Source organism: Alligator mississippiensis, chromosome 2 (assembly GCF_030867095.1).
Source record: "Alligator mississippiensis isolate rAllMis1 chromosome 2, rAllMis1, whole genome shotgun sequence".
NCBI lineage: Eukaryota > Metazoa > Chordata > Crocodylia > Alligatoridae > Alligator > Alligator mississippiensis.
In genome coordinates, this window is record NC_081825.1 from 140,522,522 (window position 1) to 140,549,975 (window position 27,454).

Consider the following 27,454-nt stretch of genomic DNA (forward strand, 5'->3'; position numbering starts at 1 on the left):
AGAGACCTTTATGTCCGATTAGTTCAGTGTCCCCCAGCTCAAAAACTCAGGACTCCTAGAATTAGAAGAAAGAGGGCTGGCAGGCACTGCAGGAAGTCATCCAGTCCAACCTCTCACTGAAGGCAGGAACATCCCATGCAACCATGCAAGACATCTGTCCTGGGTGTTGCAGAGGGTCTCCACTCTCTTCCTCTGGTGTGCACCTTCAAGAAATGTAATCTTTCAAGAACCATCCCCAAACATTTAGTCATTAAGATTTAAAGAAATCCTTGCCCTTGTTTCTTAAGTGGGAGTACACAAAAAATTTAGTCATCTGTAGAGACAAGAAGAAAGCAGCAGAGAGATCAGAGGAGAGGAGGTTACAACACATCAGGCAAGAAGATCCATTTTGACTTTCACGTAGATGATTTTTGTCAGTAACAGACCACACCAAGTGATTGCTTCAAGCTGCAGAATGAGGTGTGGACTAGGGAATGCAGCTCAAGGGCACTGCATGCCAAAACAGATAGAGACTTTGGAGAGGTGCCAGCAGACTGACAATACACTTTTATGGAAAGGAGCATTAGAACAAATGTGCTTTCTGCCTCCCTCAGTAATGGAAGGTTTTAACACATTCTGAAACCAGGCAAATACTAATGTCTGGCTAGCCAGGATAAAGCAACTTCTTACTGACATGTTGTAAAAGCCCTCATGGGAGGGAATGAGGCCAGGACTAGATTGGATGCACTCCAAGACAGGTGCTAAACAGAATCCTGTCAGTGTACAGGGTGTTTGGATCCAAGCTAAGTTAAGACAACCTACTGCTCACTTAAATCCGGCCAGTTTTGGCTCAGCTGGGATAAATCAGTGTTGTCTGTACTGCTTGCTAATAGCAAATGTGTTTTTTACATTAAAAGTCATTGTTATGCAGAACTTAAAACTGTACTACTCTGCAAGCATGAGCTTTTTTCCATACTGTTGAATATTCTTGATATGTGCTTCTTGACTGGTAGAGGTCAGTTATCACTCAAGTATTCATAATACCATTCCCATTAGGTCTGCTTAACATATAGTTTAATGCTATTACACAGTCCAACAATGATGCATTAACATGAAAAGTCCAAGCTAAACAAAGAATGTATTCTGATTGTTTTGACAGATCTCTCCTTTGAGTAAAGAAGATGCTGGGGAATATGAGTGTCATGCATCAAACTCAAAGGGAGAAGCTACAGCCTCTGCAAAAATCACTGTTGCTGATGCCCTACATGAAATACCTATAACAAAAGGTGGGTGTTGTTTGAAGGTGCAGCATTTCTTTTTGTTCTTATTGGGTATTTCTACACTTTTTTTGTCCTGCAACACACTGGAGATCTGCCACTTCAGAGCAGACTCAGGTTTGCTCCGCACCCGAGCTGGTGCACATTGCACTGCATTATATGCAGTTGTATAAATAGCAAAATGCACATCAGCGTGTAGAAAATAGCAGCAGTGCACTTTTGAACTTAAACAACTTCTGTGTGTTTTAGTTCAAAAGTGCACCACCATTTTCTCAGTGCTGACATGCATTTCACCCGAAGGGGCAGAGCATTTTCCAAGTGGGTTTAGTCCCTTTACAAAGTGAAAAGACACTGAAAAGGCTGCATTTATGTTTTCTGCAGGAATTTAGTATTACAAATAGCAGGAACATCAAATCCGGCCTTGCCCAGTTTCCATATAGGACTTTTTGCAGATCTTAATTGTTTAAGCTCTTATACTAGAGGCTGCAGTGGGGTTGAATCTTTAAGATAAGCGAGAGTGGAGCGGGGAGAGGAATACATTAGGTATTGGAAAGAAAGATTTAGAACGCAACTAAAAATACATTCCCTCCCCCAATAGCTTAATTTTGGGCTTTTTCTAACTAATTCCAGTGGTTCTCCAGTTAGCATGCTATCAGAGAAGACCTATAGTTTTGGGTTTTTTTCCCTTAGAATTGTATGAGAGGGCTTCAAAAACACTTTCAAGAACTGCACAATGCTGTTTTACCAATAGGTTTAATCCCAATAGCCTTGCTCCTCCTCTTTGCCAGGCCTTATCACTGTTGCACACACCAGTTATTCAGAAACTCAATGAAATCTCAGTTCACTCAAATGAAATGGCCCTGAGCAGCTGGAAGATGCATTAAAAAAAAGAGAAGTTCCCAGCAGTGGAACAAGAGCATAAAACAACTCCCAATGTCAATTATGTACTGAAGAGGTTCAAGTCAAATATTAACACAACTTACATACTTTGGCTAAACTTTCTGGTTTTTAGCCACAGTGTGTGTCCCCTGTTGTGAATGTTAAACACAAATGCTAAGGGCACGTGCACTCAATGTTTCACTCTTAAAGAAGTACAGAATTGCAAATACTTATGCAGGTCAAGGATGTGATAAGCATTTACTGCTTTTTGAGGGGAATGCTACTGCTAGATTATGGCATGGAACAGCCTTGATAATATGACCTCAAAGCAGGCACTAGGTATTTTAATTTCTCCTCACATAATATGCCAAAAATACTGCAACTCCTCACCTTGTAAGTAGGAAGAACTTAAAACGGGAGCAAAAATATTTCATTATGTTAGCAATAGGCTATGAGCTGACAATGTCTACAAATATTGGAAAGGAAGTAAATAAGGGCTATTGATTTTGACAGGGTATTTGACAGTTCATGACCAATAACACCCAAGTAGTCTAAATGACCAAATACTTAGCCATTGGGAAATGTTCTAATAATCTCAGCAATGAGTTACTTCCCCATTTAAGTCTATCAGAAAAGGCACTACTATTAATATTGGACTATCTGCAATGTTATTTTCTTGTAATTATGACACAGCATAACTATTGTTTCTCTTTTTGCAGATGATGGTGCAGAGCTGTGACACAGAGGACTATCATTCATGCACAGTTTAAGTTAGCAATTTGGAAAGCTGCAGTCACTAGGCTTTTCCAGCGCAATAATCAGTTCCCTGTCCCCATTCATTCAGCCTTCTAATATTGTTTTGCTTTCACACTTTGCAAACATACAAATAAACAGGATTCACAATGGACTACAAATCTTTTTATTTCTATTTACAAAAAGTAAAGCTCAACATCATTAAACAAGGCATTAGGAAATACAAACTAGGCTCTCACACAAAACATGCACCGTTTTAAAACATTTTGGATGCTGAACGGCAAGTACATTAGAACCACAGCTTCCACGTATGCAATGTCAATTAAAACAAAACCTTCTGAAGGCTAAACACTCATCATACGAGGTGCAATACTCATTGACATTAGCTCTTGGAAGAGGAGTTTACAGGCGTATGGCATTCGCACCAAGGAAATCTGGAAAGAAAATAAATAAGTTTACTATAAAGTAGTCAAGTGAAGACCAACCAACTGGGTAAATCACAATGCAGCGGGAACAATTTACAAATTATTGGTCCAGTGCTTCAAAGTTAAATTTGACCACTCTTCAGTGACAAATCTGAAACCTACAACTCGTCAAACTCCATGGCAAGAAGTAAAACACTCCTTTATTTAAGTGTCTACAGAGATCAGATTAATACAGGAACAGTGTTTGTAATTTATTTTTCAAGAGGTTAAAAATCTATAGAGTAAGAAATCTCCTATCTTACATTCTTGTTTAAGATAGTTTAATTCAGTATATTGACTGTATATTGCTAGAAAATTAAGCTCTGTTTAACAGCTGCAAGAAAACACTGAGGTAAGGTAAACAACTGTCTGAAATTTATGCTTAAGTACAAGATTTCATATTTAAAATTCAAAGCTTGTGATTATTTTTTAAGAACCACCATATTATAAAACTTAATTGTCTCCATAACCATTTAACAAGAAGGAAATATGAGTATACACAAATGTTGCCTTATCAACTGCATTAAAATGTAGTTAAGATTTTCTGCACGCAACTCATTAGTAGCAACAAAAGCAATAGCTTGCATTTCAGAAGTCAGCAGTACATACAAAAATAACTGCCTTCAATAATTTTACTCATCTGTTCCATCACTCCTTTAAGAAAATAGCTCTAAATAATAACAAAGCACATTAATTTAGATTTACAAGAGCAGTATGCAAGTAACTCCAACCAGAAATTAGCACCTTAAATATGACATTTATGTAAGTTATTTCCTTATAACCCAAACTTAATAGACTGCTCTGAATGATTATAGCAGAGTGGCCAACCAATGGAATTGATGTTCTTCCTGAGTTTTACTGTATCAGTTATTTTTTTTCAAGAAGCTGAGATTTAGTTCTCTTTTAGTTAAGTTATATGGAAACAACAACCCTGGCCTAGCGCAACATTGGCTGGAAATTTCATTTAAGGATTTTATAAACAGTCAGAACTCCCTAGGACAGAGGGAAGCATCCAAATCGACTCAAACTCATAGAATGCCCTATCATTATTTAAACAAGCTTGCATTTATTGCACGTTTAACCATTACTGTCTCTTCTACCCCACCAATCACCATTTAAAAAAAAAATATTTGCCTAACTGCTAGCAATCTTAGCAGATGAAATCCATACATACTTGTGTTTTATTACGACATCCCCTGCACTCATACGTATGTGTCCTGGTGTTGGCTATTGCCATTATTCCACAGAGATTGCAAACATGAACTTGGTATGGATCTGAAGCTTCAAACAACCTCTCTCTTAAAAACTGAGCTGCTCCATGAGCAATCTGACAATCACGCTCCATTTCTCCAAAACGAAGGCCACCATCACTGCGGGCGAAAAGTGATAGGATATTTTGCCATGAAGTTAAAAAGCAGAGCTTCCAGTTACAAATACAGCAACCATTCAGTAGATGAACATCTACAGTGTGATAGGCGGGGGGGAATGTACTCAGAAAGCTAGGCATAAATCACTTTCTCTCCAAGACTACTGGGGGGACATCAAGAGGCATTTATAACTGCTGAAGCCCCCAGTCACATGGCTAAAAAAAGCTTAAACAGATGTCAACAGTGCTCAGGCAATCATCAGCCAAAGCATAACTCTATATTGATATTCTGTTACAAATGACTTAAGTCATGCCATACTTGTCCAAACTCAAGTACACCAAAATCTGATTTACACAGACAGTTATTCAATAAGCCAATTAAGTCATAGGTGCACAGCTGATGCAGCCAATTTCTTCCCATCTGAGCAACACAGGCATGTGACTTTGTGGAAGCTAATCAAATCAAAAGCCAATAAATATTCTTACCGTGATCTACCTTCCATGGGCTGTCTGTTAAGGATCTGAATTGGCCCTCTGGCACGAGAATGGATTTTATCATCTACCATGTGTTTCAGCCGCTGGTAGTAAGTAGGACCAATGAAGATTTGTGACGTGATTTTGCGACCAGTGAAACCATTATAAAGAACCTGAAAGTAAGCACAAGCAGAACTAGTGAAGCATCAGTTTAACTATACATACTAAGAAAGAAATTTATCAAAAGGAATGAAAGATGCAGAATTGGCATTTTGAGCATTATACCTCATTTCCTCTCAGATGATAGCCATAATCTGATAACAAATTGGAAATCTTCTGCACATTGACAGCATCATTAAAAGGTGTAGCATCACCAATTTCTCCCTTGTTTGCTGATACCTATGGGAGGAAAAAACAGGAAACTTCACAGAGATCTTTGCTTGCAAGACTCATTTATGTGCACCCAAAGAAGTGATCAAACTAGACTCAAAACTACTTGAAAAGGCAAACTTTTCACTGTTGAAATACAATGACTCAATGCTCAGAACAGTATCTAACTTTAAAATTATGTATCTGTTTTTTTCAAAACTATCTGTAAACCTTTGTTTTTACATACACTCCCATTAACCAAACTGTTACCCATTTTTGTTTCATGGGTAAAGGAACATCTACAGGACTTCTTAGGGTTAGTTATGCTTGTAAAGTGGTTCTGTAAATAAAAGCCACAAAGAACTACTATAAAAAGCACACTGTATTTTCACCCACTGAACTTGTCTTCAGGAAACACCCTTGGTGGCTACTGTATTTTTGGTTTTCTACAGGCTCAGTAACTGGGAACTCAACTGGCATCCTTTATTGTGTTAACAAACAAACAACAAGGACTACAAGCTTTTCCAAGAGATAAAGGAAATTTAGTTGAGGTTCCTCCTATTTTACTTCATGAAGCAAATCATTCTCCTTACCTTCCCTTGAAGGCATTCGATCAAGTGACCAATTGTCATACGAGAAGGAATGGCATGGGGGTTGATGATGATGTCAGGTGTGATACCTTCACATGTGAAAGGCATATCCTAAAGTAAAAGAGAATGGTACTCAGTACCCCTAGTTTTTCAACAAAATGCCGTTTGGACTAAGATGTGTATTTAAGAAATGCATACAGGACTTGAAGGAGCGTGTGTTTGGAAGTGCATAAAATTCAAACTAAATTTTAAAGCTCTATGTTAAGGATAAGTAACCACAAGCAATTCACTCTTGCAAGGAGGTTCCAGTGTAAAATCAAAAATACAAGTACAGGAAGGAAAAAAAAAGTCACTACCTCTTGTCTATACTGGATACCACAGGTTCCTTTCTGACCATGTCTACTAGCAAATTTATCACCAATTTGCGGGATTCTAACAGAACGCACCTAGAGGTGACGAAAGACAGCAGATCAATAACAAAAAAAAAACTCCACAAGGAAAAAAAAAGTGTTAGCCAGAAGACACCCAGACCTGCACTTACCCTAATTTTGCAAAACTTGTATCCTTCCTGATTGAGAGTAACCATGACCTGATCTACAATACCAGTCTCGCTAGTTCGTAGGAAAGTGCTGCAGTCTCTTTTTGTGAAACGTCTGTTAGTGCTTTCCAGTTCATCTTCATTCTCTGGCAGAGTTACTGTTTTGCCTATGATGACATCATCTCCTGACACACGTACACCAGGTGCTATCAAACCATCATCATCTAATTTGTCATAGATGGCATGCCTCATACCTGAAGAAAGACAACTAAATTCAGATTGCAACACCCTTCAAAACAGTTCCACACAAGAGTAAGTATTGTGTTCTCAGACTAGCAGACTTCACATTTGTATTTTGTCCCAGACTCTAGTGTTATGAACTCATACCATGTTATCAACTGTAGACTTCAATATAGATGCTCTGGAGTACTCAAAACATACCAACTGATAGAATAAAATGGATGAAATTTCTCAGCATAGTTTTTTTTTTTCGTGCAATAAAGGGTCAAATAATGTTAACAAACAACTCTGCCTAGTGAAGTCTGAGTACTAATCACAGCCTTTTCTCTCCTATCTGTCAGCATGTCTTACCCTGGCAAGTTTCACGTGTAGGTTTTTCAAAAACTTCTTCTTGGTCAAAGCCTTTCTTGGACTCTTGTTCTTTGTATGACCGATAAAACACAGACCTGAAATAAAGTTTTATAAAGAATCTTGAGTACTGAGACCAGCACTGCTTTTTTAAGTTGTGTAATCTCAACTGCACCAGAACCACATGCAAATCTCACAAGACCATATAACCAAAGTTACCAATAATGATACACAAGCAAGAAAGAATACTTTGGTCCCAAGCATCAACTTGCTATTGATAAACCAGACCTCCCCAGAGATTACTGATAATGCAGAACACTACAATGACTTCTATAGTCTCTTCTCAGGTGGTGCCAAGCTGCCTATGAGTATGTGCTGGCCCCTGGGACCTCAGCATGCCCTATATACCTTTAAAAAAGCCCCTGTTATTCCTATAGATCAGAGATTTTCAACCTGTTATCATTTGCAGACCCCTAAAAAATTTCAAATGAAGGTATGGGCACCTTTGAATTGTAAGTGTGGGTATTCACATATTTGATGGATCGCAGTTATCTTTCGTGGACCCCTTAGTCTGCAGACCCTGAGGGGTCCGCATATCACAGGCTGAAAAACTACTGCAACAGATTACAACCACCTTGATAACAAGTCAAGGTGCATCTCTTTCCTTGCCTTTTACTTGCAAGTGTTCTTAGGGCATGGGCTATGCCTTTATTTGTATATTTCAGAGGCACCAAGCACACAAGTGCTATTGTAACAAGTGTACACTCCCAATCTTATCTTCAAAGATGTCACTCACATTTGGCAGGGGCTGGCAACCCCCAGCACACGTGCCAGAGCATGACACAAAGGCATTTTGCTTGGCATGTGCAGCTCAAGGCTGACAGTAGGGAAGAGGCTCAAGCTGCACTACGACATGGATCAGGCCCATCGCAGCTCTCCCACCATCTTCCTCCTCGCTCCTTCCTCCCTCCTACCTGCCCTATCACATTCCTGTTCCCGCTGGGGCACTGCATGGCTTCCCTTTTCCTCCCCCACTTCCCTGCCAGACTGCATCTGACCTTGGCACTAAACAATAACTAGTGAGATAACCAGTAATCATTGCACTTAAATTAATTTAACCAGGGGTGGTCAAAGTGCAGCCCATGGGCCAGATGTGGCCCACCAGGCCATTCTATCTGGCCCGTGGGGCCCCTAAAACATTTAGAAAATTAATATTTATCTGCCCCTGGCTGCCTGTCATGTGGCCCCCAATGGCTTGCCAAAACTCAGTAAGCGGCCCTCCGCCCAAAATAATTGCCCAACCCTGAGTTAAACGGTTAATTGTTTAATCTTTTACATCCCTAAAAGTTATGTCATTTTTAACCAGGTGGAAGAGTAGCCAGTCAAGAATGTGCATCAGTTATTACGATACAAGATGCATCTTCATGTACCCTTAGCAAAAGTGAGTTAAACAACTAACTTTAATGCTAAATGAAACAACATTAAAGCTACTATGATTTCACTGAAGAAGCATGCAGATGCAAGTTATAGCACAGAAAGCTTATACCCCTATCAATTGTTATATGCCTATAATTGATGTTGCTTGTCTGAAAATTTGGTTTAAACAATCCTCCATACAGGCTAGCGACTGAATTATACCATGAAGTCATAATGCCTAGAATCAAAGCAGTGAAATCCAAATCATCTTACATTTAAATGCACTTATAAGAAGATTCAAATTCAGTGAGTACATCTACACGAAACACTGCACAGTGGCCTAATTAACTGCGTAGTAGAGTGCTGGGCAAAACCAGTGCTAATAAGCTACATTAAGCTACTGCACAGTTACCATCTGAAAAACCCCATGTGCCAGTGCTACTGAACAGTAGTGCACGTTACTGCGCACTGATTTAGCAGCAACTACAGCACATTAATGAATGTGTAGACATACCCACAGAATAAGAGTAGGAAAAAAGCTGGTTGGGAAAGCATGTCATTGAAGAACATCCCTGTTTATTTACTGAAAAGGTTATTTCTGCATCTTGTGGTAGTTTTAACATTGGAAAAATCTTTTTAGGGAAAAAAGGCTTACTGTGCATTTTGAACAGGCTGTCACCCCTTCTTGGCAGTATGTCAAAAAGTACAACTCTGCCCCTTAACAGTAAACATTTGTCCAGAGGCTTTGGAAAGATATGCACGTCTGTTACACAGCTGAATAAAGACGGTGAAAGAACTGTCTTCAATTTAGTAAAATCAAATGAAGTAATTTTCTACAGTTCAAAGCTATACCTGAAAAACCCTCTATCAACAGCTGATCGATTCATAATGACCGAATCTTCTTGATTATATCCAGTATACGAGGCAATAGCCACGATGGAGTTGATACCTGTAAATACATTAGGACAATTAGGACAGGCAGACCATACAGGAATAATTTCTTCACTCAAGATTTACAATGCTCTGCCATTTATTAAGAAAAAGCTTCATGACAAACGCACAAAACAAGATTTGATATTGAATAAATGCAAACTTAAGTACACAGCAAACTAGAGCCTTCATCGATACAACAGTGACCCCTTGTGGATGATTTAGCAAATACCAATATGAAACATCCTTCCCAAGAGCTGATTGCTTCTGGTTTGATTTTGTTCAAGACTGTACACCTGGTCCTCAGCATCTATACTAATAGCTCAGTAGTACTGCCTTCAAGTTGATGGTCACTAAAGACAGTATGAATCACCGGAAGTTATACTGAAGCCTTTAAATAGTGTTATTTTTGTAAATTTTATGTTTTAGGTTTGCCTAACAATATACAACATACCTGCTGGCAGCTCTCTAAATCGCAAGTACTCCATAGAACGTGTAGTCACAAGTGGTTTTTGAGGATAATATAGTACATGGGCTAGCGTATCCATACGAACATGAAAATTTGTGATATAAACTCCCATTGCCTGTTTACCCATAGCAGACTGGTATGTGTTCCTAGGAGACTATAAGGACAAGAAAAGTAGAAGTAAAAACATACCCATTAAACTCTTCATGGACATACATGTCTGTGCACAATAGGTACCTTTAATTTCTATTTCTAGTATATTACACTAATTATATTTATTCTACTTAATTTCAAAACCAAGACAACCAAAAAAGTGGTGTTACTAACCTGGTTGTGATCTGGAAAAGGAATAATGGATGCACATACTCCTAGTATCATGGATGGGTGAATTTCACAGTGGGTGTAAGTTGAACAATATGCAACTCCTTTCTCTTGTAAATCATCCGGAGTCATTGCCAGCATCACAGTTTCTTCTTCTAGAGTATCAATGTATTCTACTACACCACTGGCCACAAGATCCTGCCAACTAAACAACCAAGTTACCTTAATGATCAATACCTTAAATCCCAAATACAGTGTAATACAGATTTCACTAGCACCATCAAAAAACAAGGACTTATTTGAAAACAGTTATTATATAAACCAAAGCAATAGTATAAATCACAGTGCCTTGCAAAAAGCAACATGCTGCAGAATACTTTGCAGAGTCCTCCAGTTTAACTCAAAGGAGGTTACAGCTTCAACTAGTTTCAAACAAACTCTGAGAAGTTTGAAAGCAAACTAGAGCTGCTTACCTCTCTTCTTGTATTTCTGGAGATTTCCTACCTGTAGTTGTTATACTCCCGTTCTTTCAGTTGGTCAATATGCCTCTTCTTCAACAGCAACTTTTGCTTTTCCACAATTAAAAGCGGCCGGCAGATTCTGCCAGCATCAGTATAGATACGAATTTCTCGCTCTCTAATATCCCGAATCATGGAGACCTATGGAAGCAAGATGCAAAACAATGGGTATACACAGTGGAGCCTTTCAATAAACTGTTGCGATGGGTAAGCGTCAAAAGCACATGCAAGTAGGATTTCTTACAAGAAGTTCTCTAAACTGGAAGCCTTTCAGTGTTTGTCAAGCAATGCAGTTTAAGGTCACGGTATCAGAGGTCCAACATGAAAAAGAGCATTTTTTTTAAGCTGATCCCTCCTTAAAATGTGCACTGGCTTCCCAATCACTAAGAATTTCTGATAAAGGTATTTGACACCTTCAAAGGGGTATCATGCCTATTACGCACCATTTTTGCAGCCAGAACTTCAAAATTAATGTGGAAAATTTACCTCTGACACAATGATGTCCATCTGACGACGTAGTTTTCTCAGTGTATTCATAAGCTGTTCTGGATCTTTGTGTATTCCTACCCAGCAGCCATTAACAAATATCTTGGTGGCACTGTGAAACAAAAAAGCCAAAGGATACTTAGAAAAGCTCTTTTTGGATGAAAAGTTTAATTTAGAAACCCAAATTCATACATACTCTGCAATGGCTGCTGGAGAGATTTCTTCCAGATTTTCCATACTCCATTCTTCTAAAAATTCCAGAATTGGGGATGGCTGAGACCCCACGGAAATGTAAGCCATAAGGGCTAAATTCTTCACAAGTCCTACTGCATGGCCCTAAACACAGAGAATGTTTTGTTTGTTTTTCAAACCAACATGTCTTCAAAAAAAGAAAAAGATCAGAGTTTCCAAAAACCTTATACAAGGAAGTTCTAGTGGACTTGTAAGTAGGAGTGCACCATTTTTTTGGCCAATACCAATGGCCAATTATTAACCAGTCATATCGACCAAAACCAATTTGACTGCCTGTATGCAGCTGCACAGCTCTGAGAGCAGCAGCCAGCTGTTAAGTTTTTTTTTTTTTTTGGGGGGGGGGGGGGGGGGGGGCGCAGATTGAGGCCCCCCCCCCCCCCCCACAGTGAGGGAGGGAGTAGGGCTGGGGCAGAGCCATAGGTGGCTCCCACCACTGCACACACCCCTGGGGGATGTGCGTCCCCTGGATCTGTACATGGGGTAAGGGTGGGCTGGCTACATCCACCCCAAAATTCACTGTAGCTCTCTTCCCACTGCTGCTGCCACCCACCCCAAGCACAGCCCCAGCCCAGACCTCCTGCCAAGAAGAGGCCAGCGCAGTCCTGGGCCCCAGCCCGCCCTCACCTCACACACAAATCCAGGGGGCACATGCTCCCCATGCCTCCCCTGGTGGTGTGCGCAGCAGCCAGGGCTTGTCCTCCCCTCTAAGCCCCCCATGCCCCTTGGACAAGCTGCCCGAAGCTCCATCCCACACCCCTGCCCCAGTCTCACTCCCTCCTTCACTGTGGGGGCTTTGATCTGCCCCCTGACCAAGCCCCTTCCCCCCCACAAACTTACTGGCCAGACACTGCTCTCCAAGCTGCCAGGCTACATTCCTGGACATGCACATGCTGCAGCTGCATACATGCATGCAGCATACATCAGTGACATTACTGGCCACATTGGCAATTGACTTGTTTTGGCCAATAATGTCAATTTTCCTTTCACTGGGGCCAATACAATATGAATCAATATATCAGTGCACCTCAACTTGTAACTACTTTATTACAAATTCTTATGACATCACTACAGATTATCGATGATATATGAAATCCTAGAAAACACTAAAAATAACTCAAGTGATCTATTGCAAGAAAACTAGCTATTAAATGACATACACAAATGAAAGCAAATATACTTTATATTAGTTTGAATGAATTGTTACCTCTGGTGTCTCAGCAGGGCAGACCATTCCCCACAGCGTGTTGTGTAGTTGCCTGGGCTTTGCTAATTTACCATCTCTACCAATAGGAGAATTCAAGCGCCGCAAGTGGGAAAGTGTGGATGCAAAGGTCAAGCGATTTAACACCTGCATACAATAGAGAGTTTTTAAATCATACACCCAAGCAATACTCTTCATCCCCAAACTCATTTCTAATCACTCTGCCTTATTTATTACTGAATGGCTATTGAAACGATGGGTTAACTACTATTTAAACTGACAGCCATCTTTATTTTTATGCCTTTCAAAGAAGAAATGAAAGACAGATGGCAAGTCTTTCAGGTCATCACACTCATTTCAGGTCAGTGTTTACACTTTTGCTGGTATTATTGCCTAGAAATCTGAGTTTTTACATTTTCATACCAGCACAAACCCTAGAGTATAGGAGTTACCCCAGCCTAGACAACACCTGCCTAACTACATTACCTGAGATACTCCTGCTCGGGCCTGGTGAGCTTTCTTTTGATCACCCCAATTTCCAGTTGCTAGCGAATACTTCAGACCATCTGAAATTATCCTGGTTTTAATTGCCAGTTCCAAGTTGAAATCTTTTCCTCTGTCAATAAATTTTTGTGCATATATCCGCACCTCTTTCAGTAAATTCTTAAACATTCTGTTAAAGAAACAACCAGAAAATATAATTGTAGCAACCAATACTACAGCAGTTCAATACCATATTTACTCAAATCCAAAACAAAGTTTTTTCCCCCCATTCAACATGGGGAGCCTCCTCTTGGATAAGTACAAGCTGGGGACATGCAGGTACCATGCAGGGGGGAGGGAGCAGGTGTCAGGACACAGGCACCAGGGGGCAAGGAGTAGGAGATTAAGCCACCTATATCCCCTGTTGCCTGCCTGCCTACCCCCTCCCCCAGCCAATCACCTGCCTTGCTGCAGCAGCAAGGGGAACAAATTTAAGATTACCTCCAAAAATTAGATTCTATACATGGAAAAATTTAACAAATTTATGTTTTCCATGTACAGAATCTCATTACTGAGGAGTCTTCTTAAATTCAAAGTCGTCTTGCATTCAAGTAAATACAGTATTATCAAAAAGTCAGTTTAGAAAAATGTTCTGTGGAGAATACCTCGAAATAGAATACAGGAAAACCAAGGCAAATCCCGCTTAGCCAGATTCTTAAAAAGGATTCAAGTTTTTTATATGGATAACAGATGCTGTCTGGTTACCATAGACAACATAAATAGAAATCTCAACCCTAATGTTTCGGGGCATATGGCAATCAAGATGTGCCTTCTGCTGAGATCTTTCTTATGCAAGGTTTACTCTGTAAGTGTCACTCCGAAGAAACATCTTGCACCTTCTGAGGAATTTGTTACCTTGCCTCAGACAATAGTTAGCATCTGCCTTGACAAACCAATGGTTTGCCTTAGTCTGGGCAATTTTTATGCTTCCAATAACTATTATATGAGATTAGAAAAACTCCACAAAAATGCTTTTTCTGTATTAGGATACTCTTAAATACAAAGAAGGAATTTGTTTTGTTTACCCTCTGAACAAAAAAGCTAACAAAGGCCCAGCAAGATCCAGTCTTTTGTTGCCGTAATGATCTCTGTCATCAAGTTCTCTTCTGCCCAGAGCTGCCAGTAATAATCTATGAACCATGTACCTAATAAAAATAAAAGATGTTTTAATTAGTCAGACATTCATCACCAAGAACAGTTGTTTTAATCAACACAAAAAAGACCATATCCTATAACTGTCAATTCCAGATCAAATGACCTACTACAGTTCTAAATTTAATAAACACAAGCCCTAGAAATCCAGTGCTAAGTTAGATGATTACAGCTAAAATTAGAATTAAAAAAAACCCTGCCCCACTTTGGGAGTGCACCTTGACTGAGAGAGCCAGTATACTGGCCCGAATAAACTGAACACAGCTGCACATGGGCACAGAATTAAAGTCTCTTGCGTCAGGGACTCCTCTTCCACATCAATATGCAGGGAACAAGATGGCAGCACCCAAATAGTTTTAAAATATTCAAATATACTACATGGCCTTTTGGCAATCCTCTGCATAGGTAGTACACTGTCAATCCAAAAAAAGTGAAGCATCTACCTCTTATATCACTAATACCACAAGCAGATTTTCACTACTTGTGTCATTTATTTTTTGCTCGCTTATTAGCTTGAAAGTGTAGTTGAACCAAAGGACACTTGGTAAGGATCTACTGCCACAAGTTTGGAACTGCAAATGTACAGGGGAATCTGTCAACTAGTTCTTGTATTTCATAAATAAGTAAACTAAACTTTGAACCAGAGTTGCCCGTGCTCCTTTCAGATGGGTGACAGAACATTTAAGACAAACTGACATACCCCAGAAAATAGGCCTTTTTCGTTTCACAAAAGTCACTGACGCCAACATGTGGAAGCATTTCTTTCTGTAAGACTTCTTTTGCATACTTAATTCTTTTCTCTTTAGTAACACCTGGCTTTGCACCTCTTGAGCCGATGAAGTTTAATGCAACATTCTGTTCCTGGATGACAAATGCTTCGTCCAAGGAAGGTTTGACCTAAAAGTACACAAATCAGCAAAACCATAAAGCATCCATTGATGGTTCAAGGTGTCAATTATGTAAGCACAGTTTGTGAATTCTATTCAGAGATTTCTAGCTCTGAAGCAAACTCAAATACAATTTCTAAATATTTTTCAGTGTTAACTATAGCATTGTGACACCTTTCTTTGGGGAGTGGGGACAGCAAGTTATTCATATATTCAAGAGTAAGACCTCAAAATACATTGGTATGTCCACAGAATAATTTTGGTCACAAGAAAAATTGGTATATTAAACCATCTCCCCTTTACCAGTGTTGTACTGGCTTAAATGAGGGGTGTGAAACTCTGTGGCCCCAGGCCAGATCCAGACTGCAGGATTCCTCATGGGCTGGACCCTGCAGCCACCCTGGGGGAAGTACAGCAGGCATCTTCAGGTCAGTTGGTCACTTGCCATGGCAGGAGCATACAAATAGTGGTGGGCCAGGCACGCACAGGGCAACTCAGGGCTGCTTTACACAGCTTGTGTGTGCTCCCTGCCACCAATTGCCATGTTCACTAGGTCCCCAGGGCTCTGAATTGTGCAGCAGGCCATACCCACCAACAGCCATGCCCCCAAAAGTTTCTGACGTGCCAATAGCTTGGCAAGCCAGATAAAGCAACTTCACAGGCCAGATCCAGCCCATTAGCTACCCTGACAAGAGTCACTACAAACATTAGCCTTTCTTATGATACTTCTAGCACAATCAACGATAGAACTTTAAAAGCCAAGTTTTCATTACTGAATTTAAGTATGGCTTTTCAGTCATCTTCATAACTGAAAGAGGCACATACATTATAGATTTTCACCTGTCACAAAGATCCCTAGACTACTCCATACTTCAAACACACATGGAGCTTGTAACTGTTTCACTGAAAGCAGGAGTTTAGTCACTGATTTCAGATTAAGTGAAGATAAGCCAGGTCTCTTCTAGTCTCCAACAATCGATTTGTTCACTTATATAAGCACCAAAATTGTTTTTGGCAGATAACTGATTTTACTCAATATAATAAAAGAAAAAAAAGTAAGATCCAAACAGTAAAAATCCAGGTGTGAACAAGGCATTGTTACCACAGTAAAAGGAATCACACTTCAGACAAACATACTTTAATGTTGAGTGATCACATATTTATTTCATTATGTAATGTACATTACCATTTCCATCATCTCAGGATCTTCAAAATCATAAATGATGTGCTCTAAAATGTCTCTGTCAGATACAAAACCTAATGCACGGAAAACAATGATAATGGGCACTTCCTGCTTGATATAGGGTAATGTTGCAACAATGCGCTGACCTATAGCACTCTTCTTGGCACCCTAAATGGTAGAAAAAAAAACAGATTAACCTTGAATGCATTTATCATTAAAAACTTGAAACTTTTTCTGTCATTTCAAATGATTCACTTATTCATGCTAGCCACAATTTTGAACCTTAAAATGATGCTGAGAATGCCTTCCCTTATGCCCATTGAACACTGGCTAGGGAACTCATTTGAGGTGAGGAAATTCCAGGCTTGTATCTCTTCTCCACCTGATCTAGTATGCAGGTTTGAACGGAGGTCTCTCCCACCTCCCAGGAACAGTGCCCTAACCACCAAGCTGGAGTATCAAAAGGAATACAGGACTGGAATAACCTCCTGGGTTCAAGTCAAGCTGCTTCTTATCACAGCTCCACCTAAGATCTAGCTTCCTTTTTTTGCCTCCTACTATTGAAAAGAAGTTCCAGAACTTCATTTCTCTGATAAAACCCTTCTAATTTCCAGCCTAAACTAAATTATGGCCTGTTTACACACACACGCACCCAGGCAAACATTTTTCTTTTGCCTCAGCAGCTGTTCTCCTTTATGCTGACCCATTATGCATTTACAAAAAACAATCATGTTTTCCCACCTCAACCTTCCTTTTGCTTCTTATTAGATAGGTTCTCAATTCCCTTGATCATCCTAGAAGAGCTTCTCTCTCCCTGCCCAATTTGTAACATACTTTGGTATTTGTTTGTGGGCGAGAGATACTCTACAGCATACTGATTAGGGCACCTTCCTGTCCTGAATTAGGACTCATCTCAGGTAGGCATGCCATTAACTAAGCTACAGGCACTGGGGCATCATCTCAGTTCTGCAAATGACACCCAAGTCCCCTTAGGAATCTAGTCATTATCTTTTTTTAAAAAAAGAAAGAAAAAAGAAAGCTTCCAAAACCCAAAATGTAGATTTGTTTGTGTACAAGCAAAGTGTCACTAGATTCTCCTGGAAAGAGAGAAAGAAGGGAAACTTACACAACACTTCCCAGAGACGAGCCTATTCCATTTCATCAACCTGCTGGATACTAGAGATCATGGACTAAACATAGACATTGAATTTTTGATACATTATAATCTGCCTGGCAACTGACTCCCCAGCCCAGCCCAGCCCCTGGCTTCTTTACTTTTCATTCCATCCAGGAAGAGCACACACCAGCTGCTGAAACTTCCTTAGCCTGATGAAGGGTTTTTGAACCCGAAAGCTTGCTTAATAACTATTCTCCAACCATTTGGGTTGGTCTAATAAAAGATATCAAATTCACCCAAGGAACCTTGTCTGACGAGATTCTCCACAAATTCCTGTTTCAGGAAACCTGAATTAATTCCCCCTCCAACTCACCATACCCTTCTTCCATCTATTTGGCAACTGAATTCAATATTTTTCCAACTGTTCCTAATGCAAAACCCATTAGTTTGAACATTTAGTAATATGTTCTCAGGTAAGGGTTGGTGGGTGGCAATATGTTACATCCAACACAATTTTTGCAAAAACCCAAATGTAAACAGCATGAGCTATTACACAGCAAAAATAACTCCTAAAAAATGTGAGAAAATATAAGCCCAAGCAACAAAAAAGTTGTTATTAAACTGTTGGTTACGCATACCTGCCCACCTCTGGCCAGCATGCTAACCCATATTGTACTTGTTGGTCGAGAAGAATTCTCTAGACAGGATCTACATTCTCCCGTGTAAGCATATTTTGAGTCTTTCTTTGCAAACACATACACTGTGTTTGTAGCCATTTTCTCTTGAGCAATCAGAACCTATATGGAAAACAAAATGCTAGTAAATAACCAAATAAAAATTATGCTTAATTACCAGCCCTAACGGTCAAATTAGATTATTTTTGTCATCACACCAGAAGAAAAGGTTCTGCAAACCAAAATTATATCCAAGACAACAGCTGTATGGTTTTAGGGTCTTCAGTGGATCTGCACAGGTGCAGAGAAAACAGAATTGACAATAACTGATGGGTGAGACGCAAAAAGGAACAGATCCTCCTGTAAGTCGGTTCTTCAGAACTGGAGCAAAAAACTTTTTCCATCACTAAAACAAATGCATAAAACTAACCAACAAGGAAGTTAGTTGGCCACCTTCCGAAGCAGACCCACCTCCAGTACCAAAAAGGGGGTGGGGAAAAAAAAGCACAAGGCCCGGATCCAGATGTGCAGGCACGTGCAGTATGTGGTGCCACAAGCTGCACGTTGCATGTTAATTGTGTGCAGTGCTGCTAATTTGCAGTGCCGGGGCAAAATTTGCACACCGGGATTTCCTGGTAGCAAAAAAATTTAAAAAAAAACCCCAGAAGAAAAGCGGTGTAAAGCTCGCCAAAGTGGCATGTGCTGGGACAAATGAAGAGATGGAGAAGCAGGTAGCTCATCTCTGCCTGCTGCAGAGCCCCTGTGCTGTGGCACTCTGTTCCCCAGCTGGCTGGGTTGCATTGTGCCTCAAGCCAGGAGATCAGACAGCCCTAGGCTGGCTCCTCTCGTCTTGAGGCACACTGCGCCCCAACCAGCTGTTCTGTGGCTGACTGGGGCGCAGGGTGCCTCAACATGGTGGCTCCACATGCCTCAGTGTGGGGCCTCTGCAGCAGAGCCCCCGTGCTGAGACACGCTGCACCCCAGCCAGCCAGGGAGCAGCCACCTGGAGCACAGGGTGGGACAGCACAGGAGCTCCACAGCATATAGGGACAAGAGAGCAGGCAGTCCTGAGTTGCCTGCTCCCCCATCTCCATATGTCACTCAGTGGCTGGCTGAGGCACAGGGTGCCTCAGCACGGTTGTGCACTGCAGCAAAAAGTAGCGGCATAAATTTGTGCCACTGTAAGCACACACCCCTGCTTGTGTGTGCGTGGCCAAGACATTCAGTAGTATTCCAGGTAAAACAGTTTCAAAACTGATGGCAGAGAGGAACAGGTGTCGTAGCAGACAAAAATGGTGGATCAGCAGGACTTCATGAGAGTCTATAGAAGTAAAATAAGTGCTCAGGGATTTTTACAGGAGAATAAGAACTCCACACTACTGCAGGAAAACACTGAGAGAAAAAATGTTCATGCCTAGAGCAGAAGCCCCTTCAGTGTACAATGCTAATTTTTTTTCCCCCACTCAAATTTTTCATGCAAAATATTATTCTTTACCTTTTCTGATCCATTAATAATGAAGTAGCCACCAGGGTCAAGAGGACATTCATTCAACTCACAAAGATCACGATCAGTCAAGCCATTCAATAAGCAGTATGTTGAACGCAACATAATAGGAATTTTTCCAATAAATGTTTTCTGATGCTGTGTCTGTAACTGGTCCTCTCCTTCTTTAATAACTGTTTTAGTTATGTCCACATACAAGGGGGCAGAATACCTATTGAAAAGAAAATTTTACAGTGTTTCCACACCAAGATTACATACTCTAGAGCAGTGGTTCTCAACCATTTTATACTCAAGGCACCCCTCCATAACTTTTCTGAATTTAGCAGCACACTGTTTCAAAAAAATAATTTCACTCAGGTTTCTGATTGCAGAAAAATAATCCAGCAATTTTTCTGTTGCAACCAACTCAGGAAGGCCACAACAGGACGGATTATATTTGACGCTTTGAACTGCTATTTGAAATTTCTGGTATTATCTCGTGAATTGTCTAGATGTTTACATATCCATCAGTGCTAATATTGCACAGCACTCCACAGCACCCAAGTGCTCTGTCAGCTCAGTTGAGAATGACTGCTCTAAAAAGGATTAAACAAGACACTGATAAAAAGTTATTCCAAATACTGCTAGTGTTATGTACTCTCATGAATTTGAAACATCTTTTGTATTTAAAAATATCTTGGGCTAGATTTTAGGTAAGACAGCAATTCCTAGATTTACAGAATATGCTTAAAATTCAAGAAAATAAGACAGACACAATATCTATCATGTGACTAGTCATTTTCTCTTACGTAAGGTTTCTCAGTCTGGCTTCATTGGGCATCATGGGTGAAGGTGCACCATCTCTTTCCCAGTGCGTAGGTTTGGAGAGGTAAATCTGTTCAAACTTCAGAAGATATCGTGGCTGAAAATAAAACAATCTGAATCAGTATGGTAAGCCACATTACAAGTGTGTGAGCTTAAGAGTTCATTTAATACACATACAATACAGAAGCACTTCACACACGGAAGAACTAGTTCTTCTAAATCACGATACGCGAAATTACAGTTTTAACAACTCCTTGACCTCAGTAACACAAAGATGTAGGGCACACTCATAGTTGGGATTAACGCAGAAGTCTGGACAGGTTTATTTATAGGGAAAGATTCAACACAGTTTGCCTTAAACATGATTCAGTTATTGGGAGGAAGGGAAATCCAGGTAAAAAGACATAACCACCAACAAATAACTGAAGAGTTAAAATAGTAAAAAGGAACCTGGCATGATAAAAGGTTATTTACTCAAACTAATAGAATAACACAGGGAAAGATTAGGAAGCCAAGGAAATGTTTTCTGACAATTTAATATATTTAAACATGCATTAGTGTCAGAACTGATGGGGGCATTAGTGATATTTATGAATGATAAACTGACAAATCACAGGAAAAACAGTGTAGGAAACAATCCTACGCTAGCTTGTGTTGAGAACACTAATGGGAGAAGCAGGCTAGGTGGCCTAAAAGTAGGGATGTGAAAGGTTAAACATTTAAACAAAAAGTATATTTATACCACTAATGCATTACCGGTTAATGTTTAGTGCAGGGTGCAGTCTGGCAGAGAAGGGAAGTGGTGCTTGGTGCCTCAGGAACAGGAAGGTGGCAGGACAGGCAGAGGGGAGGGAAATTAGTACCCAAAGCTAGTCTGCTCCCTCCCTTCCTGCATGCTGGGATAGATCCTGGCTTGCTGCTGCTGCCTGTGACTTCACATAGGCTGTGGTGTCTGGCAGGGATTACCTCCGCCTCCTCCCCTCCCTGTCAAAGGCCCTGGGGAGTGGCTCCCAGCAGCAGTTGTGTCCCTGCGCGACTCTAGACAGATGGCTGCAGCCCGATGGCAAGGTGGGGTGGCACAGGCACTGACCCAGGGCTCTGCACCCCACAGCCAGGACTAGGTATGTTATCGGTTAACCGTTTAAGCTATATCTTTAAAGGAGGTTAAAAAGTTATTTTTTTTAAATCAATATTTACATCCCTACCTTAGAGGTCATCCTCATCTCTAGATTCTGCTTATGGATAAGTATACATTTGCTAAATGATATATTTTACTGCCTGGTACTGTACAATGAAATCACATAATTAATTCTTGGAAACAAAATAATTTCCTAAAGAGTATCCACGTTTATTGGACCAGAAAGGAAACAAAGTTTAAAAATCTGAGCTGCAGCACACAGTATCGTGAATTCTACCACTGCTCGACCAGCTGCAAAAAATTCCAACTCAAAAGCAAAATTCCTGGGATTCCTCAACACCACAAAGCCAGTAATATTCTAATCATACTTGTATTCTTCTTCTAGGGCTTATCACTTCAGCATCTGAGGACACTACATACTGTCGAGTTTGGACAAAAATTTGAAACACCCTAACATCTTGCAGGCAAGGACAGCGACACATTAGGAGTGAGGTCAGAGTGACAAAACTCCAAGGGGTTTCCTCTATGCAGCAGCATCCTCTTCCAATTTCCTCTCCGTATAAAGCTCTCATATGAACTATCCTACCTATTTAATACTAAGATATAGCAGTTTCTTAGGAAGAGAAATAGGGGGGGGGGGGAACAGCTTTCAAAAAGGTGTAAGCTGTTCTTCATGCCTAAAGTAACAACTCTCCTTATTAGTTTGCCCATGCCAAAGTCAGATGTGTATTCAACTGACCTGGGAATACAGACAAGGCAGAAAGACGCTGTTCCAAATATGTTAAGTACTGTATTTAAAATCATGACCTTTCAGGTTTCACATTGTGACCATCCGTTTCAAAAATGATTTGACAGTTTCTAAGTCTGTTAAATGCAAATGTCTATTAAACAACAGAATGTAATGATTCTTTTAAACGTATATCTTGTTCACATTGATTTGCTATAGCTCAACAGTAGCAAATTTATGAATGAAAAAGATTTATATTCCAATTCTTACTAATTGATACAATTTTCCTTTTGGAAAAAGGTATCTGTATAATACACATCCCAATCATATTTAAAGGCTTTGCTTTCCACAGAAGTCTTTACCTGTTACTCTGAATGAAAGTATGAGAAAATACGTCTTTCAGCAATTAAAATTTTTCGAAAATCATTCTACTGTAGTTTTATTTTAAACCTCATAGAAATAAGATCCTGAAGCAATACATTCCTTTTACCTCAACTGAGAGTCATGTTTCTCAAATAAAGCTCCAGTTGTTCAAAGACAATATCATCAACCTCCACATTAAGTTAGGACAATTGTTGCTTGGATTAATTTATCTTTGATTAGTCAACTAATTCTTCGAGATGTTCTGTCTATATAGACCTCACTCATGGTGAACGTACAACTAGCCACAAGAAATTGTTAGATGCGACACATACTGCATGCCCTCAAGATCACCACTCTTCAGACACAAAGATTGGGCCAATAATCGCCACTCAGCTTCTTTCTAGATTAGAATGCAGAAGACAAGCTTTGGAGGATTTTCACGTATAAAACATCCCAAAGAATGAGTTACTGAAGAAAAAGTTGTTTCGTACAAGTGTCCATGTGGCCCCATTGCCAGACACACACTTTATTAATTACGCTAGGGGCAGCAGAAAGGGTTAAGTCAGGGTGCCAAAAACACCCACAACCTGGATTTACAAGATGTTGGCGTGCCGAAGCAGACAGCAGGGGAACCATGAAGGGCCTAATCCTTATTGTGGCAGTGCGGCCCCAGCTGATCTTCCCTGCCACCCATCCCGAGGCATGCATGCACCTGCCGCCTGCAACTAGCTGTGTCTGGCTCCACAGACCCTGATATAGCTGCTTACAGCCTCCAGGCTGCCTGCCAAAGCCAACCCAGGCTCTGGGGAGGCCCTTGCCACCTACCGTAGAGCCCCAGCTGCTTGCAGCAGATGGCAAGGAGGCTGCAAGCAGCTGCACAGGAGTCCACAGAGCCCTAGCCCAGCTTGGTGCTGGCAGTGGATGCATGTGTGCCTTGGGGCTGACAGCAGGGATGGGATTGGGGCTGCACTGCCACAACAAGGATTCGGCCTCTCATGGCTCCCCCACCATCCGCCCAGAGGTGTTCATGCCGACCAAAATGGCTTCACATGCCACACAATGGCACACATGCCAGGGGTTGCCTACCCCTGGTCTAAGTGGAGCATTTTGAAACTCAGTAATGATTTTCAGATGCCAGGAACTGAAGGCTGATGTACTTCCTGTGCAGTGGATTCACTGACATATGAAAATTGGTTATGCAAGTCAAGCATAACCAACACAAAGGATCACTGTGAGGAATCTGGTGAGATATGGTGAGCAATACTGGGCTAAGGTATAATCCCCCTGTCTTTTCTGGTAGCACACCCTAATTCCATTTTTAAAGTGGTATTGTATTTACATATGAATACACCCACTTAACTGTGGGTATTTTTTCCTGAGAAACAAAATTGCACTCCTTGGGTATCACTAGAACTTGCAGGGGGTTGGACCAGATGATCTCCTGAGGTTCCTTCCAACCCTAATTTTCTGATTCTATAACTTTTCTGTAGCAGTACGCAGGGCAAAATGTAAATGCAGAGGAGCCAAGCCACTTGCCTTTGGTAGCAAACCCAAAGGCTGTTTAGCTTCACAGGCTTAAAACTAGGACTGCCCCTCTACATAATATTACAGCTTACTCTGCTACACCAGAAAATGCTTTGGCAGCATTCTATGACAGATTTCCAATAGCTGAACTATTTAAGGCAGTTAACAGTGGCTCAATTTAAACGTCACTAACTAACCTCTGGTGTCAGCTTTCTAGGTCAAACGCTTAGCTTGATTTGCCAGTTCCAAAGTCTTTACTTAAATGAGCTTTTAGCTACCATGAGTGGGATCCACATGTACACATACAAAACCTCTTGCTATCTGTTTTAACATCCTTTGCAACATCTAACTCAAACTGACTTTGGCAATTTGTAATTTATCCCTATAGCACTTAACCTTTAAGAGAAAACCGTCTTTACTAATTAGATCTTGTTTCTGTTCCTCATAGGCTCTCTACTCACAGGGAAATTGAGACACACCTCACCTAAGAGGAAAAGGAAGTTTGATTGGCTTGCTCGATTTAGCAAAACAGCAGTCTGATTCCCATTCAGCCTTCATCTAACAATACTAACCTACAAGAACACACGGGTATAAATTATCCGTAAATAAGTGTAAGCTGTTAATTAGAAGGTTCCTAACCAACAGAATATTGAGATTCTGGACCAGCCTTTCAATCTTACGTTTGATTACTTGCTCATTCTAACTGTCCTCTGTCAATAACATATTTCCTTGCAATTGTATGACATCGCAGTAACTGAGAGCCTGCTGCTACAGCCATTTAACTGTATTCTTGGTCTTCTGATGAAAGAAAAAAAGAAGTAGCAGGACACAGTAACTTTCCAAGTGGCAGGAGACTTTATGCACTGCAGAAATACACAGTTAAAAGATGAAACAGAACTAGCATTTCCATTCTTGTGAAACAAGAGTAATATCAGCTGATTGAGGTAAATACTATTTTAGTCAGTACACCTGAAAAACAATGAGACTCTACAAGGTCTCCTCTTACCGGCTCTTCCACTTCTCCTGTAGCATGCTGAGCTTCAGCTTGTAGATCAATAGGCGGTGCATCTTCAACAATTCTCTGTACAGACATCTGGATGAACTCATCAAAAGAATCCAGCTGCTGTCGGACCAAGCCCTTCTCATCAAAGTAGGAGCTTAGGGGAAAAAACAATGTACATTCAGTTACTGAACAAGAATTTTTATTTTTTTTAAACAAAATATGATACTTTGGAAGCCATGTTTAAAAATCCACAAAATATGTACTGTCTCTTCAAAACCAATCACTGAAATATGAAATGAATTTGTTTATTTTCTTCTCCTAACAGAGTATTCAAATATGGCCCTTCCAAGAGGAATTGCCAGGACACAGAACAGGATCTAACATGTAAACTAAGTGTATCCTAAGGAAAAAAAACTGCACCGAGTTCCCACAACTATCTTCCCCATTAACCAGACACAGAATTGCAAAACAACTAATCTTTGGCAATTTACACATAAAGCAGCTGTGTACCGCTTTTCAGCTGGTCTTGTATTCTTAAAGTGACAGCATTTATGATTCTAGACGCAGTTCTGGAATTTCCATCTAATTCCAGATGAAATGTATCATATCAGAAGGTCAACCTCAACTACTACCAAAATGCCTTATTTAAGTTTCAGAAAGTTACCTAATAACAATCCAGCATGCTTCTTGCCACAAGTCAGGAGTGATTTCATCATCGTCTTCATCATATTGCATATCTGACAAGAACGCAAAACACTGAAATCAGACTAAGAATTATCATGTGTCCATACACTGGATATCCATTAGCAGAAAAAAAAACTTATTTACATACAGCTTTCCAATGAACTTAATACAACAGGCAAGGCTACATTGCCCTGTATTTCAAATTGAATACAGAAGTCTTTATTCGTCCATTGGTCCTTAATAGAAAGGAGGAAAAGGCAATGGTATGGTGAATACCAGTAAAAGGTGAATACCAGCAAGTCAGTCTGAACTCAATGCAAAGACTGAGGGAAGGGGCTGGAGGCTCCCTGCTTCTGATAGCTAGGATGCCCCTTCAGGGGCCCACATCCAAGAAAAACAATGCCCGCCCTGGCAACCCACTCAACATCACCAGCTCTCCACCTTTTGGCATTTCTTTCTTCCGATGCCACAGCCCCTCAGAAAACACTGGCTCCTCGCTGCCACTGATTCTTGACCAGGGGAAAAAACACTAGGCCAGTCCTGTGTGACCCCGACTTGCAGGAGCAACCCCATCCCCAGGCGGCTTTGGATGGTGGGGAGCCCCTATTGCATCTGGCACACTACATGTGGCAGCTCCCTGAAGCGAAGCAGTGTCAGCTCTGCTCTACTCCTGTTTGGCAGGCTGCCCTTTGAAAGCCTTGAAGGTGCACGAGTTCCAACCTCCCCCCAGAAGTCGCTGCGTTCTGCACAGGTTTGCGGGCGCACGATGCGCCAGGGGAGGGGAGGGGGGGCGCAGAGCAAACCCACGTTCTCTTCCCCGCCCCGGAACGGAACAGGCCTCCCCCCGACTGAGGCAAGAGTGGGCCCCGGTGCTCCCCCCGCCCGCGCGGCGCACTCACCCTCGTCCGCGTCGTACATGGCGGCGGTTGGGGCGAGGGGACAGCTCGGAACAAGACAAGCAAAGAAAGCAGCGGCGCGCCACCGGCTCCCCAGACAGCCGAGCAGGGAGTGCGCATGCGCTGGGAGCACTGCGGCTGCGCCAATTCCCCGGTCGCAGTTCCGCGGGCTACGTTACGTCCTTGCGTTACTTCCGGGTCGGTACTACGGCTGAGCAAGAAACCGAGCCTTTGAGCTCCGCCCACCAGAGAGAAACGGGAAGGGGAAAGCTTTGGTATGCGCGCATGCGCTGTGCTCACTTTCCGCGCCGATTAGCGCGTACCACTCTTTATGAAGGAGAAGGGGGGTGTAAATTTGGGCCGAGCCACCCGGAGTCCTGCAGGCAGA

At 41.1% G+C, this 27,454-nt stretch overlaps 2 protein-coding genes across 2 annotated transcripts in view; one reads left to right on the forward strand and one right to left on the reverse strand.

Moving 5' to 3' along the window:
• IGFBP7 (insulin like growth factor binding protein 7) overlaps window positions 1–3,042 on the forward strand; it is a 39,506-nt gene extending 36,464 nt beyond the window's left edge. The window contains exons 4-5 of the mRNA XM_059722213.1: window positions 1,139–1,265; window positions 2,855–3,042. Coding sequence (XP_059578196.1) covers window positions 1,139–1,265; window positions 2,855–2,874 — 147 coding nt within the window. The 3' untranslated portion in view covers window positions 2,875–3,042. The remainder of the gene's footprint in view (window positions 1–1,138; window positions 1,266–2,854) is intronic.
• POLR2B (RNA polymerase II subunit B) lies at window positions 3,039–27,200 on the reverse strand. Its single transcript, XM_006264106.4, has 25 exons — window positions 27,070–27,200; window positions 26,151–26,223; window positions 25,490–25,640; window positions 20,716–20,828; window positions 19,919–20,138; window positions 18,388–18,546; window positions 16,636–16,800; window positions 15,263–15,459; window positions 14,436–14,555; window positions 13,354–13,540; window positions 12,871–13,014; window positions 11,611–11,750; window positions 11,415–11,526; window positions 10,915–11,069; window positions 10,417–10,615; window positions 10,078–10,246; window positions 9,546–9,642; window positions 7,281–7,375; window positions 6,693–6,943; window positions 6,508–6,597; window positions 6,155–6,262; window positions 5,478–5,591; window positions 5,205–5,365; window positions 4,527–4,722; window positions 3,039–3,322 (listed from the first exon to the last, which is right to left on the reverse strand). The coding sequence occupies exons 1-25, from the start codon at window positions 27,086–27,088 to the stop codon at window positions 3,233–3,235; spliced, it is 3,525 nt and encodes a 1,174-aa protein (XP_006264168.1). The 5' UTR covers window positions 27,089–27,200; the 3' UTR covers window positions 3,039–3,232.
• Window positions 27,201–27,454: the final 254 nt, after the last annotated feature.